Source organism: Lampetra planeri, chromosome 2 (assembly GCF_965212315.1).
Source record: "Lampetra planeri chromosome 2, kcLamPlan1.2.h2, whole genome shotgun sequence".
Taxonomy (NCBI): domain Eukaryota; kingdom Metazoa; phylum Chordata; class Hyperoartia; order Petromyzontiformes; family Petromyzontidae; genus Lampetra; species Lampetra planeri.
Genome location: NC_136108.1, coordinates 6,233,172 through 6,251,955, shown reverse-complemented (window position 1 = coordinate 6,251,955; position 18,784 = coordinate 6,233,172). Strand labels below are relative to the sequence as shown.

Genomic DNA, 18,784 nt, shown 5'->3' with positions numbered 1-18,784 from the left:
GCCGACATACGGGGGAGAGGGGGCTTCTCCCGCACTCGCTGTTGCTGCTGGCGGCAATAAAAGTTGTTTAATAAAAGTCAAAGTCTCCCACACTCGCAAACTCACGCACCCACCGTCGAACAGAGACGGTCACTGCATCGCGCGCTTTCAAACGCTCTTCTTCCTTGCGATATTGGGAAGCAACTGGGGGCAGTGCCGGATTAATCAAGCGCGGTGTCTGTAGCATATGTTATAAAGGGGCCCTAAATAAAATAAAAACCCCACAAATATTAAAACACAATTTTGTTACTTGCATAGTCAAGTACTTGCATTTTTTCATTTGCTATATATCACATAATACGACAAATCGCTAACCTTAAACACCCAGTCGTTCATAAAAGTTGAAGGCAGTATAGTACTATTGTAATAGAGCAAGTGCAGAATCACTGAACCGGAATTGATAGCTTGAAAGCATTTAGCGCGGGGCCCTTGAAAGTGCGGGGCCCGTAGCTACTATACGTGTAGCTACTTTTTCTACTAGGATACACTACGGCACTGCTTGGGGGCTATATGCACTTTAAATCATCTAGATTTAAAACACATTTCTTTAGAACTGTTTTCTGTTTGGTTCGTTGTCCTTCCCCCGCACTTCCGGTTAGCACGGTTCGCTACGTACTGTGCTAAAAAAAAGTTCAACACACACACACAGCCGGTCAATCACACACAGCCGGTCAATGTCACGCATCGGCATTGCCCAAAAGTCACCAAACTTGACAAACCGAGTTGACGTCAGCGAGCACCTATGAAGGCGGACACGGCACTTGAGGAGTGCCTGGAGAGGTTTGGCCAACGCAGCAGGCACGACGAGAACTATCCTCCCCAATGGCCATAACCCCCCCCTCCCTCCCCGCGGTTTGTGATGTTCCAATTGTCAAGCCCTGTGAACAAGGCATGCGGTCAGGATTCGTGAGAACCGGGCAGCCAGCCACACCTAAATCCATCTAAAACTCCACTCAGCAAGGCCATCGGAATGAACGACCCCGAGAGAAATACCACCAGGTAGATGGAGCAATTAAATCAACTCGTAATGCACGCGCTCGACCAGGGGTCGGCGGCCTGGGGCTACGGGACCGCATGCGGCTTCTCTTAAGGACTGCTGCGTCATTGTGGTATTAGCGTGTAGTGCGGCTCTTGAAAGTTTTTTTTATAAATACATAATTCGAAAAAAAAAACAGGCTCTTCTTGTTATTTTTGTTGCAGACCCCTGTGCTGAATGGATTGTTACATCACAGAATCGAGTTTGCAGCGGGTTATGCAGACTATCCAGCAGTGGATTGATCATTCTTAATTTTAGAACTTTCGTGACTGCAGGAATTATTATTTGTTTCTTTCGGTTAAGTCACGTCTAAAGATAAAATAATAAATAAAATAATAGAATACGACGTTTCGATTGGATTGATCATGGCTACTGATGACAGAAAGCAAAAACGTCAACATATCTTCCCTGATAGAACGGGCTTGGTGCAGCCTTCATCTGAAGCGGTGGTGAAAATGCCACATTCCCGTGACAGAGATCAGCATATTCATGGGAAATCCAACATAGCCTTCCCACAAAGGGGCACTCATTTTAGTAACCCCCTCCCCGAGGATTGATGGACCGAGTCGCCTCCAGGCCGGGGACACGGATGCTTTGCATTGTGAGTGGAGCACGTGGCCTGCCCCGGTATTCTCACAAACGACACGCGCCGTGCGGGAGCCGCGGGCAAACCAATGCCATCGTTCCGACTCGGACAATAACAGTGGGGGGGGGGGGGGTTGTCACTCCACTCGCGGGAGAGGAATATGGCTCAACTTCTCAAGCCTCCCGAGACACAAGGCGGTGACAAGTGGAGCAGCATAAGCTTCTCTCGGGATTACACGAGCCTCGCCACAAAACCAAACGTTACATCACTGGAGGAAGAGGACAAACTAAAAACAAGCGGACAATCCAAATCGTTGCCAATGCTCCAGCTTGCTGGTTGGCTCCAAGTCGAGCTGAATGTGTATACATTATTCACGGTGTTGGTTCCGCTGAAAAATGAAGGACATTGTTGATACGCGGTGATTAATAAGCGTGCGACTTTAGCACCAGTAAAATATTAACGAGACATCAGGAACGCACGACACACCACATCACTCGAGTATGCAGAAGCCCTTTATTGCGTGTGCTCTCCAAGGTGGGGCAATGCAGAGCAACGAGGATGACGATGTGTCACTTCGGCGCTGTTTCCACTCTCCTCGCTAACCCTCACCACCACGACGACGTCAGACCGTTCCTCGATGGCTTTGCGCCTCTGTGCCCAATGGAAACTTCGTCTTAGGCCGCGTGGCTGACAAAACCACCACAACCGCTCCGTCAACCGAGGGCAGGGCCATCGACGGAGCAAGCTCACGAGCGAGAGGCACCTTCGACTCGCCCGTACCTGATGCACCGGGGGGGGGGGGGGCGGGGGGGGGATGAGAGACACGGCCACGCGGGAACACGCACGCGTGCCCACGACGAAGACTTCATTCGGAATGTGCAACTCGCGCACAAATACCCGACGATATAACGAGAGGATTACATGGGGAAGCGACCCTTATACACATACGTCATAAACTAAGTAGCGGAGTAAGCTTTTGTTTTACAATGGACGAGGACTGAGCGAACACGCACTCCCGTCACCTCTGCACGGAAGACAGACAGCGAAACGAAGCGACCCGCGGCAGCACGGTACCAGCACGGTCCGACGGACTCTGAAGTTTTGGTCGCTCATTTTGCACGATGATCGCAGGCGCATCCTTCACGACGGACGCCCCACAAGCACGATGCTGCGGCGGAGAGGGTAAATGCGCGGGGCTTTGTAAACCGACAAACAAGTTCAAGCGCGGCCCCGCCGCTCCGCACGCGAGCGGATTCCGAGCGGGCGTGGAGCGATTGTACCGCGGTGGACCCGCACCTACGCGACACGTGGTGCACGTTTGTACGAACGTTGAACTTCTTTCGCACCGCACGTAGCCAACCGTGCTACTCGGAGGTGCGGAGGAAGGACAACTAGCTAAACACACACAAAAGGACCGACATTAGCACGAGGTGGGGAGTGCTTAGTCAAGAGACTCGCACCTCCACGAGTGTGGTGTGCTGGGGGGGGGGGTCTGTCTCCTCTCTAAGGCGTCTTCCATGATTGTCGAGCTCATTATGCTCAAGGCTTGCCATCTCCTTACATGATTACGTAAGCCCAGGGGTGTGCAAAACGGGCAAGCCTGCACCACACCTCTACGCCCCTCACGTGCTACGCACTAACCCAGCAATGCGACAGAGATGCAGGCGTCAGGTTTACCTCCGTTGTTTCGGCAAATAAGTTCAACTCTGTAAAATATATAATATACAAATGAAGTAAAATAAAGTTGCCTTTAAAATACGCAGCTTATTCTGCCAGAAATTGTCTGACCTTCTTGATTAACCGTGGCATAACCACCACTGACCTCCAAGACTGAAATTAAGAACTCTGCATAGAGCCTTGTCTCATATTTGATTTTTATGCATATGTCAAAAAAGTGCCCCATTTTATCAATTAATTCTTCCTTATATCAAAAGAAATCCATCAATGTCAATATCTGCCCATTGTAAACGTCAAGTACATATGGCCACTGCATTCCTTTGGTACTTTGGTAACAACAAATGTGAGGAGTTAAGAATAAAAAAATCACGAAAATGTCAACATACATAACAGAGTGTTCAAAGTATCCATACAAGTTACTTTTACGACTTCAAACAATGTGTCTTTGTAAACGGCTGCGAACCAGCAAACGATCAATTGAAAATGCCCACGGGCAAACTACAAGGTAAACTCTAAAAGGATGACTGCATACTGTATGTACAATAACACCTGAAACGTCGGTGAAGAAACCTCAACTGGTAAGGCACAAACAAACCAACCAATAGACATTTGTATTGGCTGAGAAACGCGCCCTCTTATACACGACGATGCCGCGTCTCGTAACAGCACGCCGCAGTTTTAAACAAAGTGGCATTTTAAGAGCTGTGAAGATGTAAGAAGAATACAACAACAAAAAAGCGATTTCAAGTGCTCAATGCAGCAAGATGCCTCGTGTGACTGGAGGTATTAATGCATGTGACGTCTAGCACTTTGGGCACGTGGAGTTGAGGAGTCTGAGCTAGGTCTGTGCGCCCCAGGGCGGCACCTTTACACAGGCCGGGCATTTCAAGGCCGCCCGGGCACACGACCGCAACCCGCTGCTGCTGCTGCTGTTGCTGTCTCATCGCTCGACGCGGAAACGCCGCGGGTCGGTGATCGGATCCCCTCCTCTCGCACGCTCCCCTAGCGTGCGAGCCGAGGGGAGCACCGGCACGTCGCGCGAGCTCCAGCGCAAGGTCGCGCGCACCCCTCGGGGTCGTCCGGTGCGATGCCCGGCACAGCAGCACCAGGCCGCTCTCTGGTGGGGTCGAGTTGTAGCCAGCCCCCCGTGGCCTCGGCTCGCGAGACGCCGGGGCCTCGGTTAGCGAGACGGGAGGGGTGGAGGGTACGATCGCGAGTTCACGGAGTCGTCTGGGAAGAATGGAAAAATGTGAACGGTTCGTCAGTCGGGTCGGCTCAATTTAGCGTTCAAATCCTAAGAAAATATATATTAAACATGCCGAGCGAAATGTTGCCAACTCTCGATTATCGGGGGTCATGCGGGGAGGATGGCCGAGATAGAACAAAAACACAGATAATGCCAAAAATATATCGATAAATTAGGCATGACACACATACATTTACGTAGAAAGAGGATGTGAATATGAAGACTGTTTATTTTTCTCAAAGTAATGACTCATCAAGCCACGAGTGAGGAGTAGCTAATAACGGAAGCGACGCACGCGTGGATGACCGTGGAACGCAACGTTTTCTTCTGCTCCACGTTTTGAACGAGCGCGGCTCATCCCCAACCCGGTTGAACCACGCAGGGATAATCGAGGGCAGCTGCAAATTTAAACATTGTACGAAACTACCGGCATGTCGCGCTAACACACACAGAAGCTGTAATTTGTATACGTCTTAAAAGTTACTGACTTCTCATCGCCTGGCTGGGATACGTCTTGTGGATGTTCTGAAAGCGCTCGGGAATGGGGAAGTCGGAGACGGGGTGGAAATTAAATCTCGACTCGAAATCATCTGCGGAGGAGAAAGAAATGAGAACGTAAATTAAAAACAACCTCACATGAGTCACACGTGACTCCGTCCGTGCACCGAGGCTACCGTTGCAAACCTCCTCCTCCTCAGCCAAATGCTGCTTCAGAGAGGCAGCTCCAACAACCCCTCTGGGTCAGAGGTCGCAACCGGGTACCCGATACCCGTACCCTACCCGATACCCGGCTACGGGTACCCGTTGCGACCCTGGTGCGGCCGGGTACGGGTACGGGTAGGCAGTGAGTCACTGGTGAGTAACCGTTTGTCACTCATTTCCCAACGTCTTGTCTCTTCTCACAATTCAAGTTCCTAGAATCAACCCACCCGCGCCTGCAACATGGCTTCATCCCAGAGGTCGCAAATGGGTACCCGTACCCGTACCCTACCCAAACCCGGCCGGGTACGGGTACGGGTACCCGTTTGCGACCCTGGTGCGGCCGGGTACGGGTAAGGAATCAAAACCCGTTTGCGACCTCTGCTCTGGGTGGATCAGAATCGTTATTTATACTGGAGGAATCCAATGAGCTATGAAGCTCTTTTTCACAGATGTCCAGTCGGTTTCTCCAAACTCGAGATGAAACCACGACAGGATGATCCGTGACATTACGTCAATTTTGTCAATGCGGCAAGCTCGTCTGTAGAAACGGTGCTGAATAATTTCGCTGACATTAAACATGAATCCGATGGAGTATTCCGCCACATGCCCATTTTTATCCCGACTGTGCAATCAAAATCTTGGCATGAGAAAAATTATATAAATTCAACAATCGCACAGCAGTGCCAACCCTTCATGGCAGAGAACGGCCCATCATAGGGGGCCCACACAATGGGGGGCAGCTGCCCTTTACCGCGCACCCTGCTACAGAGTAATGTTTGTCACGTGAGGGGGGACGATCCAACATTTTTATTCTCAAGAGCCAGAATTGAGCTCACTGTTGACCAGCCTGAGACCATCAACTCACTTGAGAATTTGGTTTCGTGGCAGGCGGCCGAAACCCAGATTGTAACCCAGGTTCTCAGTGGTACCACCTCAGCGCACTCCGACCTCTTGAGCCATCGGGCCCCACACGCATTCCACCAGTTACATTTTAGACGTCAAATGTCGAAACAAAGGGAGTCCGAGTTAGAGCCATGCCCCATCGCACCTGACGTGGGCGAGTTGAGATGACCGTTGCGAGAGGGCAGAGGCGGAGGAGCGGCGGAGGGGAAGTTGGAGCTGGGCCTACTGGGGGGGGGCGGCGGGGGAGGCTGGTCCCCTGGTGCGTAGGGACGCGCCGTCGTGGGCACCGGCGGGGCCGGGCGTGCGCTCATCTGCCCGTTCCTGTTGGGAGGCGGCGGAGGGGGGAAGGCGCTGGACGCGACTGGAAGGGAAGAGCGGAGAGGGAGGGGGGGCACAGGTCAGAGGCGCTCAGTGCCGGTATCCCATCGGCATGTTTTATGGTGGCGATCATCACACACAGAGCGCCTGCCACAAATGAACCACACTCGTCGAAGAGAAAAAATCATCACGCGAACTCCGGTCATCCTCGCAGCGGCTTCTGGCTCGCCGTCGAACAAAGACGGTTACTGCATCGCGCTCTCTTAGATGTGCTTTTGCGGCCGTTTGGAACGCTCTTCCTTCCAATATTAGGAAGCCACTGGAGCTAAGCACTTCCAAATCTAAATCATTAGCACTGTTTTTGCGTTTAGTTTGTTGTACTTCCCCCGCACATCCGATTAGCATGGTTGGCTACGTATGGTGCGAAAGGAGTTCGACATACATACCACAATTCTAATAACACACATACAACATAATTACGCGACTAGAGAATTATGGGACATGGAGGAGACGGGCGAGAGGTCGCACATGCCAACCTGCGTGAGCTGCGCCACCGCGACTCTGGGCATCCCGGGCGGGGGTCGGAGGCCTCGTGCTCGTGGGCAGAGGGGGAGGCAGCGCCCCTCCACGCGGGCCCATTATCTGCAGCGAGTTCTGCCGCTTAGGCAGGGATGGGGGCGAGGGCCCGTCGGGGATCTTCGGCACAAAGCGATCCGATCTGATGGCAGGCGCCGCGCTGCTCCTCCTGTTTGAGGAGGGGGGCAGTGGTGGAGGGGGTCCGTTCCTGTGCGACGGCGGCGTGGGTGGATTCTCAGACCTGCGTCACGCGAGTTCCACACAGCACATGGGGAAGCGGTGGTGCAGCGGTTAACGCGAGGCAATGGGAACCCGGCGACTTGAATTTCAACTGTGGGTCACGGCTAGCATCAGCGGCGAGAGTTATCAAATCCATTGCTGGGCCTCTCCTTCAACGACCCGCACTGACCAGCGGGAAGTATGGTCAAACAACCCCCACGTCGGAAAAGTTATGAGGGATGGTCTTCATTCAGCAGTGGATTGGGAAAAGCTGTAAAATGTTGTTATAAAGTAAATAGGCTGCTGTTAGATATCTCTAATCTCAGCTACATTCATGCTCCTCCACAGGTGACAACATTGCAGGACGGGCAACAAATTAAACACGCCTAACACACATTCCACGAGTCACATCTTTCTGGATAATGAAAACGAATGTATAAATCAGTGTGTAAAGTGTAATGCTGTGCCTCATATGGTCACAGGGTCTGCCTGCTCACATGAACAATGGGGGGAGCCACTTGTCACCAGTGGTGGCCCAGAGCCAGCGGAGGGATAATCCAATCTCCCACGGGACAACCGCTGTTGAATTTTCCATAAAGCGTTACTGATTTTATCGATCCTGTAGGAATGATGGGCTGCGTCAACACCCTACGGGAATTTAAACTCGCACATTTATAATTACCAGTCGATTACTCTGACCAGAACGGACACGAGGCCGAACACTTTTTTTATTTTACCAGGTAAGGCCCACCGAGCTATATAGCTCTTGTTCAGAAGCGGCCTGGCCACAAATGATAGCTCAATGGAAGTGGCTTATCATCATATGGACATTTATAGCAGCCAAACACTCTGAACGCAGGCTTCTAAATATAAAAAGAATCACAGGAGTACCTGGAGAAAAATTCACGTGACCACGGAGAGAACATGCGAACTCCAAATATACAGGCATCAAGGGTCGGGGTCAAACCCACGACCTCCTGTATACCAGGCGAGGTAGGTAAAATCTCCCCACCGTGCCACTTGGCGCCCATCGCACTGCCGTGCCACCTCTGGGGGTCAAACTCGCCTGTGCAGGAAGGCAGCTGGGGGTCCCATCTTGCTGCTCGAAGGAGGGAGCGGTGGAGGGTTGCCCACCGCCTCTCTCGAGGGCGTGGGCGGCCATTCCCTACCCCCGTCCCTGGACGGCGCCGGTGGCCACTCCTTGGCCACTTCCCTCGACGGCGCCGGTGGCCACTCCCTGGACACGCTGTCCTGGCTCGGCAGGGGACGGCTGGTGCTGGGCACGGGCGGGCATCGGTCCCGGCCGCCCGGCAACGACGGCGGCTGCGAGGGACCGGGCCGGCTGCCGCCGAGCTGCGACGGCACCGACGGCAGACCATGCATTGCCGACGGAGGCTTGAGGGGTGGTGACGCCGTCGACGGCTTCTCCGGAGCGTGCCCATGTCCGGGGGATCTGTAGTTGCTGTGTGCAGAGGACCTTCTGGGAGGCGAGGAAGTGGCCGAAGCGCTGTCGTTGGGCTGAGCGGGGAGACCTGGCCTGCTGCCAAACGGCGTCGGCTTGAAGCTTTGCGATGGCACCAGCGGCGGAGGGGGCTGGGGCTGCAGCTGCGGTTTGGGGAAGCCCGGCTTCTGGAGGCCCAGCGGAGGCCTCGGCTGCTCGGGGCTCGCGGCGCCGCCTCTGCCGCCGCTGTGGCTGCTCGAGCGCAGAGGCTTGGGAAAGCGCGGAGGCTCTGCGGCCGCAGAGGGCGATGGCGACGGCGACGATGAACGTGCATTGAAGCTGGGGCGGGAGGGGGCGAAGGCCGGCAGCCGTGGGCTTGCGCTGGAGGAGGGCCCACCGGCTCTGGGAGCGAACCCCGAGGAGGACGGCTTCCCAGAGGGCGGCAGCAGAGGGCCCCGTGCTCCGCCCGAGTCTGCCGACGTCGGGGAGGTTTAAGTTCATTTCCGACAGGAAGGCCGATTGCAACACAAATGCGCACACACACACGTAGGCAGCGGCTGTGTGAGTAGCCGTGGCAGCTACGAGAGCTGCCTGTGTGTGCAGTGCTACCTTGTGAGCAGCTATATTGGAGTCGCTATGAGAGAGGCTATGAGAGAGTATCTATGAGTGAGAGAGTATCTATGAGTGTGAGAGTATCTATGAGCGTGTGAGAGTATCTATGAGTGTAACTATGAGAGTGTGAGAGTATTTCTGAGTGTGAAAGTATCTATGAGAATGTGAGAGTATCTATGAGAGTAACTATGAGAGTGTGAGAGTATCTATGAGCGTGTGAGAGTATCGATGAGAGTCACTTCAAGTCTCTGACCTCCGCTGCTGCGTCCTCCAGCACCTCGCAGTTGCGGAACTCCACCAGCAAAGAGCCCGCCAAATCCTGGGCCGCCCCCCCCCCATGGGCCCAAGTCCTGGGCCGCCCCCCCCCATGGGTCCACCTCCACTTCCCCCGCCTCCACCCCCCATCCTGCCTCCTCCTCCTCCTCCGCCGCCGCTGTCCTTCGGCTCTGCCGCGACACGGATTGCAATTCGTCAGCCGCACCTCGACAGCTGCTGCTCAGAGCAGGCCCAGCCCCCAAGCCCCCAGGCCCCACTCCTCCACGGGCGGCGGCAGCGGCGCACAGACCTCTCGCTCGCCACGGCCCACGGGGACACGGACACAGAGCGACCGCCGAGCTCATCGGTCATTGAGCTATCGGATGACCAGATCACTTGGGAGCTTTGTCCGACGGCATCTCAAGCTAAGCGGGGTCAGCCCTGGATGGCCCCTGCGATGGGTGGCCGCCACGCACAAACACGTTGTCACAGGGCTGCGAGGCTGCGTTGCGGGCAGTGGTTAAGAGCGGTACAGCGAAACACATTGCTGTACTGTACTCCTGTGCTCCCATGGCCTTGCTGGCCACCTTCACCAACCTACACCGACCACGACCCGCACGAGATATGGGGACCCACATCCAGCATGTCAAATCGTTTAGATGCCGAGGGCTACGACAAATGTGCGACACCTTGTGGTGCTAATGCAAACGTTAAAAATCAACATTCGTCAAGGGTGCAGTTTCATGGGTGCGTATTGCATAGAGGTGTGGCAAGGAGCCTCTATACCCATCCCTTTAAATCTAATACGCCCACTCTGTTGCTCAACCACTGCCCTGTACTCCACGTGTGTAATTTCAGCCAGGTGTCATCGGGTGAGCGACCCGATAAATAGTTCCACAGCCCGGCACACCACGTCCAGTAAACCTCTTGGCGATGGCCACTAGTCACGTGCCCATTTTCCAGTCTACACGGATAGGCCAGAAAATATCTAGCGCGAAACTAAACGTTACTCGTTACTGCCCACCCATCGGAACGACGGGAAAAACTGCAAGTCAAACTCCCGCAAGCCACCTGTGGCAAAGCAAGGGTGTGACCGCCACTGCCCACCGGAAAACAGTACGCTTATCTGCGTCTCGGTGCGTACGGGTTCCTCCACGCACAGCGAGGAGTGCCGGGGAGCACGGGTCAGTCACCAGTCACTCACTGTCCACAATGAGGCCGCTGCGGTCATTGGTCACCGCCTTCTTGAGTTTCGCTCCCTTGTGGATGTCGGACAGCAGGGCCCCCCTCCCCTTCTGCACTGAGCCGGAGAGCTTCGGAGCGTTTGCCTGCCATCGGAAAGGGAAGCACAGGAAAGGGAAGCGGGAGTCATAACGTGGAGGGGGGGGGGGGGGGTCACTCGCCCGTAACCCTCGCCTCGCTCCCGCCAGGCAGAGTTGTCGCATCCTCGCACGCGTCCCCCCGAGGGCTCGCGACCGACACGGCGAGATGTCGCGGGTGGGACGGATGTTTGCATTCGCGGCGCCACGTATTTCACGGGTTTTGCAGGTGGACAGCGGGTGACGTGCATGGACGCAGCTGCGCGTGCCGAGCCACGCGCGCCGTGCAAGGGGGCAGTTTTCAGAGGCCGTCCATCAAACGCAGTTCAGTACGTATTTAACCGGTGTCTGCAAATGTGACGGGCACCTCGAGACGCTGTGCGGAAATCTTCGTGCGGATTTGTCTCGTGGATAAAAGCAGTCATTAGCAGAGGAGGATAAACCAAAAGGGGCCTGGGCTTTAAATCAGAGGTAGGGAGTTGACAGCATTGATGGTTGGGGCCAGAGAGTTCCAGACTGTGGGGGGGGGGGAGAGTGGTCTGTAACACGCTGTAACACCCCGACTGGCTAGAACGTGCAGCTATGATGTACAACGCCTCTTTCACACAACGCGCCGGAGTAGGAGTGACATACCTGCGAGGTGACGCGATCAATTCCAAGTCCAAAGCTACCGGGTTTAAATACAAAACCGCCGGCTCCGGTATTATTTTGCTCAATCATTGTAATTGCGCAATGCGCATACCATTTTAAGGCCACTGGGAGTGACTCGCCGCCCTCTGCGGTGCAGCAGTCTGTTTATATGCCCCGCCAGCCCTCGTTTGTCATGTGCTCCGCCGGTGCGGGGGGGGGGCCACGGTGAGGCTGCTGGCGCCTCTCAAACAGACGCCGCCACCCTTGCTTGTCCCGCTGGTGCCGTGGATGGCCACCGGGAGGCAGCGATGAACTCGACACCGCAAGAAAAGCAGAAGGACCCTCAAAGCGGTGAGATTTCACGACGTGAGACACGTACGTGTGCACGACAGCCCTACCGTCAAATCCACTGCTGGATGAGGGTCTCTCCCCAAGCTCCCATATTAAATGCGCACAGGCGACCGTGACAGAGGCGGTGACCGATGTTAATTCTTGTGCTGTTATAGGAGGGTTACACAGAGCTAAAATGAGTCTACTCTTATGACCGCAAGAATCCAAAAACAAACATTTTCACATGCTAGCTCCATAAAATTACAGCCTAGAGGTTGATTGGTGTTACTCATACGGGCAAGGGTCAGCAATTTGCCTCCCGTGGAATGCGATGTTAGAGCCAATAAAATACGAGAAAAGCAATTTATAAGTATTTTAATATTGGGCAAATGCCAAATAGTAGCCGATAATATGTTTTAGTGACGTATGCCTCTGAAAATGCTGCAATAAATAATTTATCATCCCTTCCCAAGGCTCATCATCCGATGCGATCGGACGCATGTCCCCATGTAAACCCCCGACAGGGCCAATGTTCGATTCACCGTGCAGAGGAACACCAGATCGGCCCGTACTGCCCTTATCTCATTTACAGCAAAGGTCACCGAGGTTTCAAGTTCCAAGGAAGTCGCTATCGGAGCGCAGCAGCATGCAGCGAGCCCTTTCTAAACGTGGCACAAGCCGGCCTATCGGCTCGCAGCAAGGCAAAGCACATCCCCGCCTCGACTCGGCACACGGACGCACACACTGCACAACATGAAGACACGTGAAGCAAAGGGCTGCACTGGTCACTGGCAACAAACTGAAGGCAACAAAAAGTAACCGATGCACGTTTCTGACAGCGCCGCGCACAACTCTTGGCAGAAGTAGGGACCTAACCTGAGCAAGAAGCCTTCACACAACTTGCCGGGGTTGAAGTCAGTATCTCTGGTTTTGCACCACGATGGGACCGTAGACATCAGCAAAAAGGAAACTCTACAGGAAGGAAGTTAAAAGCCAGGGCTCGGCACTGTGGAGAGAATAAGATCCCGAGAACTCGAGTGCAGCTTTATTTAAAAATCGCAGGGTTTTTTTTTGTTGCCACGAGCACATTTAACGTGCGACAATGCGCCTCTGTTTCCCTTCTCTCTGGGGGTAAAAACAAAAAAAATCACCACCTACCGGGCCAGAAAGCCAGTATTTAAACGTGCTTTTAATGGAACGTAGCGGCGTGATTATTTACACATACATATTTTATACGCCGGGATAAAAACGCGACTTTTGTGAGACACGATACGGCTTTTTTGAAAAAAAAAACACTTGTGGAAATTTCCTTGGGGGGGGGGGTGGGGGGGGGGAAGTCGGGCCAAAGGCGCATATTTCATTCCCAAGCAAACACTCGCGAGTGGGCGCTCGGTCTCCGTCTGGCGTCAACCGTCGATGCCCGACGGCGCAACTCCACGGCGGCGCGCCCTGCGCAGGAAGCCTCTCATTAGGGCCCTCGAGTCAGCTGACGGCGGCAAGCCACCCGCTCGCTGGCACACGGCACCAGCTCCGCTGCCAACTTGCTTTTTCCACGCAGAAGGAAGTAGTGGTACGGTGGCCATTACCGCCGCCTTGCGATTGTAATCGAACGAGCCGTGGAAAGAGCAGCGGGCGAGATTTACTGACGCAGCTTCTCTGCTGCCGTTGATTTTACGTTTTATTCGACGGTAGGATGATAAAAAATCATGCAGCGCAAACGACACCTGACGGCCGGGCAACCGTGCTGCCGAACAACGAACGACATGCATTAGCGCACGCGGCTTGAAAAGGGTGACCATGAGTGGTCAATGTCCAGCTATAGCATTTTAATGATGGGATGCACGTCCTGACAGGGGCCGGGGAAGGGGCTGGTGATGTGGTAATCCTCAAGGTGAGCAATAAAAGCCCAACGCAGGCTCACCCCGTAAACGCGATTCACCTCCGTATCAGTGACGTATGCACAACGACTTTGATAGCCGACACTTCAGAGTTACGTAAGAAATGTACTAAAACGCACGCCATGACTGTGAAATATTTTCTGATACGATGTTAAGAAACTTCTACATAATGCACATCTTTGCCTACAAAACCATTGCGATGATCATGTGTTCATCTTCCTTGGTCAGTAGACACACTACGTCAGTGGCCACTCCCCACTGTCATGTCTATCTGGTCACCTAATGCACGTCCGTAAAGTTACGTTGAGAATTCCAGACAACTGCGTGATTTAAAATACCAGCATGGCACGCGATGGGGTGGTGTAGCCAGGACCGCATCTTAATGTCTTTGTCTACCGAGCGTTGAAGTTGACGCACAGAACCGGGCACTCATTAGGGGCCGAGTCCACCACATGAACATCCACTAGCACCGGAGCGACACTTCGTAGAAACGGGTCTTTCACAGACCGTCTTATGGTAGAATGCAGGCGAACTCGTTCAAGTTCAAGACTATTTGGCCAGTGAAAAAGCAAGAGACCAGGTTAAGTCTCATTTGTAAGAGTGACCTGAGGCATTAGCCTGCCCGTAGGGGGTAGCGATTGCTACGCATGATGTCAATTGGGTGATTTGCAGCGAAATTTTCACCTTTGGCAAAATTTTGACCCCAACGCCAGAACAGAATGGCCTACAACACTACTCTTGCTAATGACATTAGGGGATCTTTAACATCCACACTGTGAAGCAGAGGGGCACGTGTTAGAATGGTTATTACGGCGACGCTGATAAATCGGGGCGGCTGCTGAATTCGAACCGTGAGCAAAGCGGTCGTGTCGCGAGCTCGCTATCATTTGGCCAGATCACGCCCATCTAAAACCGGACCCTACAGGCTTAGAGAGAGACAAGAGAATCCAAAAGTAAACAGACTTTTATTATTCTAATATTTGTTGCTTTCAGACAAAAATAGCTTCTGCTTTTGCTCACGAGTTCTTTCTTTGTACAGTTGCATCATCTCGAGATTGTGCTTCATTCCAAATTAGGTTAAACACCAAAACGTCTCCAAATATAGACGTGGATTTTTTTCCCATGCATTTTTCTGCAACAGTCGCCGTTTGTTTCCCCTGGAGGATTCGTCTCGGGGCTGGAGCCGATTTCGTAAACTACTCCCACGGTATGTCGCACTGCGCCAATGCGAGGCCAGGCGGCAGCGGCCGACGGCCTGTTGGCATGAGCACTCGGCAGATTATCGTAACGATGTTTGAGAAAGGCCAACCATAGCGGTTGTTCCTGTACACAAACAGTCGCCTGTCATAGGAATGCAGAATTTACACCATTGTTCCCCCCCAGAGACATCAACGAATGTGTGCACGATCCCAAATAAGTTTGAGCAGGGAGACACTGCGCCTAGTTTGTGACTTTACACGAGACAGGCCGTTATGAACATAACAAGACAGACTGTAAAATCCTTTACGGACTTTACAATGGGAAACACGCGACGTGTATTTTTTATGAATCAGAATAACACGAAGCCGTCATGCCGCACACGTTGTGCAGACACAAAAACCCCCACGGTGCCTTCCTGTGTCAAAGTCTGCAGGACCGCAACGAGCTGCGCGCGGCTATTGACACCCGCTGGTTCATCGAGCGCGTCAAGGATAAGTGAACCCTCCACACTCACCTGGAGTTCAGGTGAACCCTCCACACTCACCTGGAGTTCAGGTGAACCCTCCACACTCACCTGGAGTTCAGGTGAACCCTCCACACACACCTGGAGGTCAGGTGAACCCTCCACACTCACCTGGAGTTCAGGTGAGCCCTCCACACTCTACTGGAGGTCAGGTGAACCCTCCACGCACACCTGGAGGTCAGGTGAACCCTCCACACTCACCTGGAGTTCAGGTGAACCCTCCACACTCACCTGGAGTTCAGGTGAACCCTCCACACTCACCTGGAGTTCAGGTGAACCCTCCACACACACCTGGAGTTCAGGTGAACCCTCCACACTCACCTGGAGTTCAGGTGAGCCCTCCACACACACCTGGAAGTTGGGGTGAGAACCTCTACGCACCTTGGAGAATGACGGTGGTGGCGGTGCCGCTGGTGGCGGCGGCGGCGGCGGCGGGGGAGGAGCCGGCATGGCTGTCTCTCAGAGAGAGGATTCTCTTCCTCCAGTCGTGACGTCCCCACCCTGCGGTTCCTGCGACACGAAGCACGTGGGAGAGAATTTGGGGTATAGAATCGTAAACAACGTTGGATGCGGCCGCGTGGGCCACACCGCAAACACGACCCTCCCCCCAGTAGCGGCGCACCCACCTGTTCATCAAACTAAAACCTCAGCGCATCCTGGATGGGAGCCAGACCGAGCGTGCACGGTGGGGTTAAAAAATATCCGCTGGAGGATGACACACAGGCATTTCGGAGCGTCACACAGAAATGTTATACATTCTAGATTTGAAGCTTTCGTGACTGCAATGATTCATATCCTTAGGTTTTTTCGGTAAAGTCACGTAGGTAAAAAAAAATTAATAAAAGTAAAATAAAAATAAACAGCGTGCTTCAGCCTCACAATAATAATATCCAGGGCCTACCTTGGCTCCTCCTACCCTCAACCAGTATATATACAAGGACTGTTTTTTGCAATTTCTCTTACTTGATACAGCTATCGTGCTGTGACGGTTCCACCTGAAGACGGAGGCTTGTGTTGCCTCCGAAACGTCCTGATTTTTATTTTCTTTTTAAATGTTATACAGTATTTTACAAGGAATAGACTTGGCACTTAATGCGCAAGGCTAACAATTGGCTATCGAGCACGACCAATAGGAGCAGAGGGAATGAAACGAGCATTTCAATGTTGAAAGAAAAGAAAACCGCAATCAAACCCTTGCCCACCGCGGCGGGGGTTACGTTCTTGAAAATTGACACAATCGGCAAATGGGACAACTCGGGTCTTGCACCCGGGTTCGTAATGTGGAACCCCCTCCACTTTAGTTGCATGTTACCACCATACATGAACATAAACATGAAACAGGAAGGTTATTTTTTACATAATGTATTTTCTACAGTCTTAAATATAACTAATATAGTCAATTTATGCAGCGGAACGGGGGGGGGGGGGTGCAGAAATGTCGTTAGAAAATCGCAGCAGCGTCAACCTCACTGCCTCTTCACTGGACGCTGGGGACAACACGTGACCTGTGACCCGCGATGGGCTGCATGGAAGACAAGACGGTGCGTGCGTGTTCTTCCGCGGCTGCATCAGCTCGTGGTCAACCGCGAATGGTCGAGCGATCGGCAAACTGTGCCTCAAGAAATCTGGCGCGAATGGTCAAATGCGCGATGGGAAGATCTGCGATGGACGAGGGTTTTGATGCATTTGGTGATGCTGCTGCGTTGGCAGTGGTACACAAGCACAATTAAACAACAAACTGAACATGCATTTTATCTCTCTCAAAAATGTTGCATTCTCAGGAAGAACGTAATCAACCAGGTAGGGTGTTGACCGTTATGTTATCCGACTCTCTGTTGCATTACATTACATTTCTAAGTATACTAGATTTGTGTTTCTATTTCATTTATGCCTGATGATGATTGCTTGTGTTGCAATCGAAACGTCGTATGGTAGTATTTAATTTATTATTTTCTCTTTATAAGTGACTTTACCGAAAGAACCAAAGAGTAATTCCTGCAGTCACGAAAGCTCCAAATTAAGTATATATCCGTCAATATCATTACCTTAAATTTTCGAATAGATAAACGGTGACATTTCAAGCATTGACCCTTCTTCATCGCAACACAAACAACCATGTACTGTTGCTCGCTGAATAAGAAAGAACAGTCATGCATACACAAGAATTCTGGAACACTCTCCAATGTGTGTTTGTCTTCGGAAGTATTTCATTAGCAGTGCGGAGGCCCATAATGGAGCTGTCAGGGCAACATGTATCTGCATATTTGCATACAGTGGCTTTTACTCTCGCTGTGTCTCTTAGTTATGGGCAACCCTTTCCTTCGGGGAAGTCCCTCATAGTAACACAACGCAATCCGAAGCAATTGCTCCCATTGAATCATCATCATCATTTCGAGTTATCGTTGCCCCCCGTTACAGACGGACACAGCTGAACGCATTCAACCTTATTTGGAAGGCTTTAATAGACCGTATTTGTAAGGCGTTTTTAAGTGGCAGATTAGTGAAGTGGTCGATGCGATCACCACTGACCACGTTTGTGCGAGGTCATTGGTTTTACTCCCGCTTCCGACCAGTTATTTATCAAACGGAAATTGTCCAAAGTTTAAAATTGCTATGCAACGGACGTTGTGAAATAAAAGTCTGCCGTGAAACGGAGTTGTATTGCTATGACTTCATTATATTAACAATAATGTCACTTATTCATCTAGGAAAGCATCAGCGAGAATACTGAACTGTGACTTTTGGATCATTCCTTTCGCTTGAAGGGTGTAATTTGCATATCAGAAGATAAAAAGTCAGAAAAGAAACCCCCACATACGAGGGGAAAACATTCCCGAGGTTCTTCACCGAGATGCGTTCACAAATCTGCTTGCTGCACTCCCATCTCGCAGCCCCCTCAGGGCCGAAGCGCTGGATCACAGGTTCGTGCTCACCGTGTTACTGGCGAGGTCGTACCAGCTACGGGGCGGCGGTGTCAAAGACCCAAATGTCAAACAATTAAAATACCCCACAACTACTCTTTGGTTCTTTCGGTCAAGTCACGTAGAAAATAAAATCAAATAATAATAGAATACGACGTTTCGATTGCAACACAAGCAACCGTCATCAGGTAAGAATGAATGAGAAAAAACAAACATAGTAAACTTAGAAGCACAATGCAACACAACACAGAGAGCCGGCCAACACAACAGCCAACACCCCATCTGGCTGACCACGCTCCTCCTCCAAAGAATGACATTGTTGGCTGTTGTATTGGCCGGCTCTATGTGTTGTG

At 52.3% G+C, this 18,784-nt stretch overlaps 1 protein-coding gene across 1 annotated transcript; it reads right to left on the bottom strand.

The window, feature by feature from the left end:
• Window positions 1-2,155: 2,155 nt before the first annotated feature.
• On the bottom strand, window positions 2,156-13,358 carry LOC144733294 (uncharacterized). The gene is made up of 11 exons (XM_078615124.1): window positions 13,301-13,358; window positions 11,784-11,872; window positions 10,815-10,938; window positions 10,621-10,681; window positions 10,144-10,207; window positions 9,609-9,801; window positions 8,369-9,215; window positions 7,044-7,324; window positions 6,335-6,550; window positions 5,073-5,174; window positions 2,156-4,568 (listed from the first exon to the last, which is right to left on the bottom strand). Exons 1-11 carry the CDS (start codon window positions 13,356-13,358, stop codon window positions 4,519-4,521), a joined length of 2,085 nt encoding a protein of 694 aa, XP_078471250.1. The 3' UTR covers window positions 2,156-4,518.
• Between the last annotated feature and the right edge of the window lie 5,426 nt (window positions 13,359-18,784).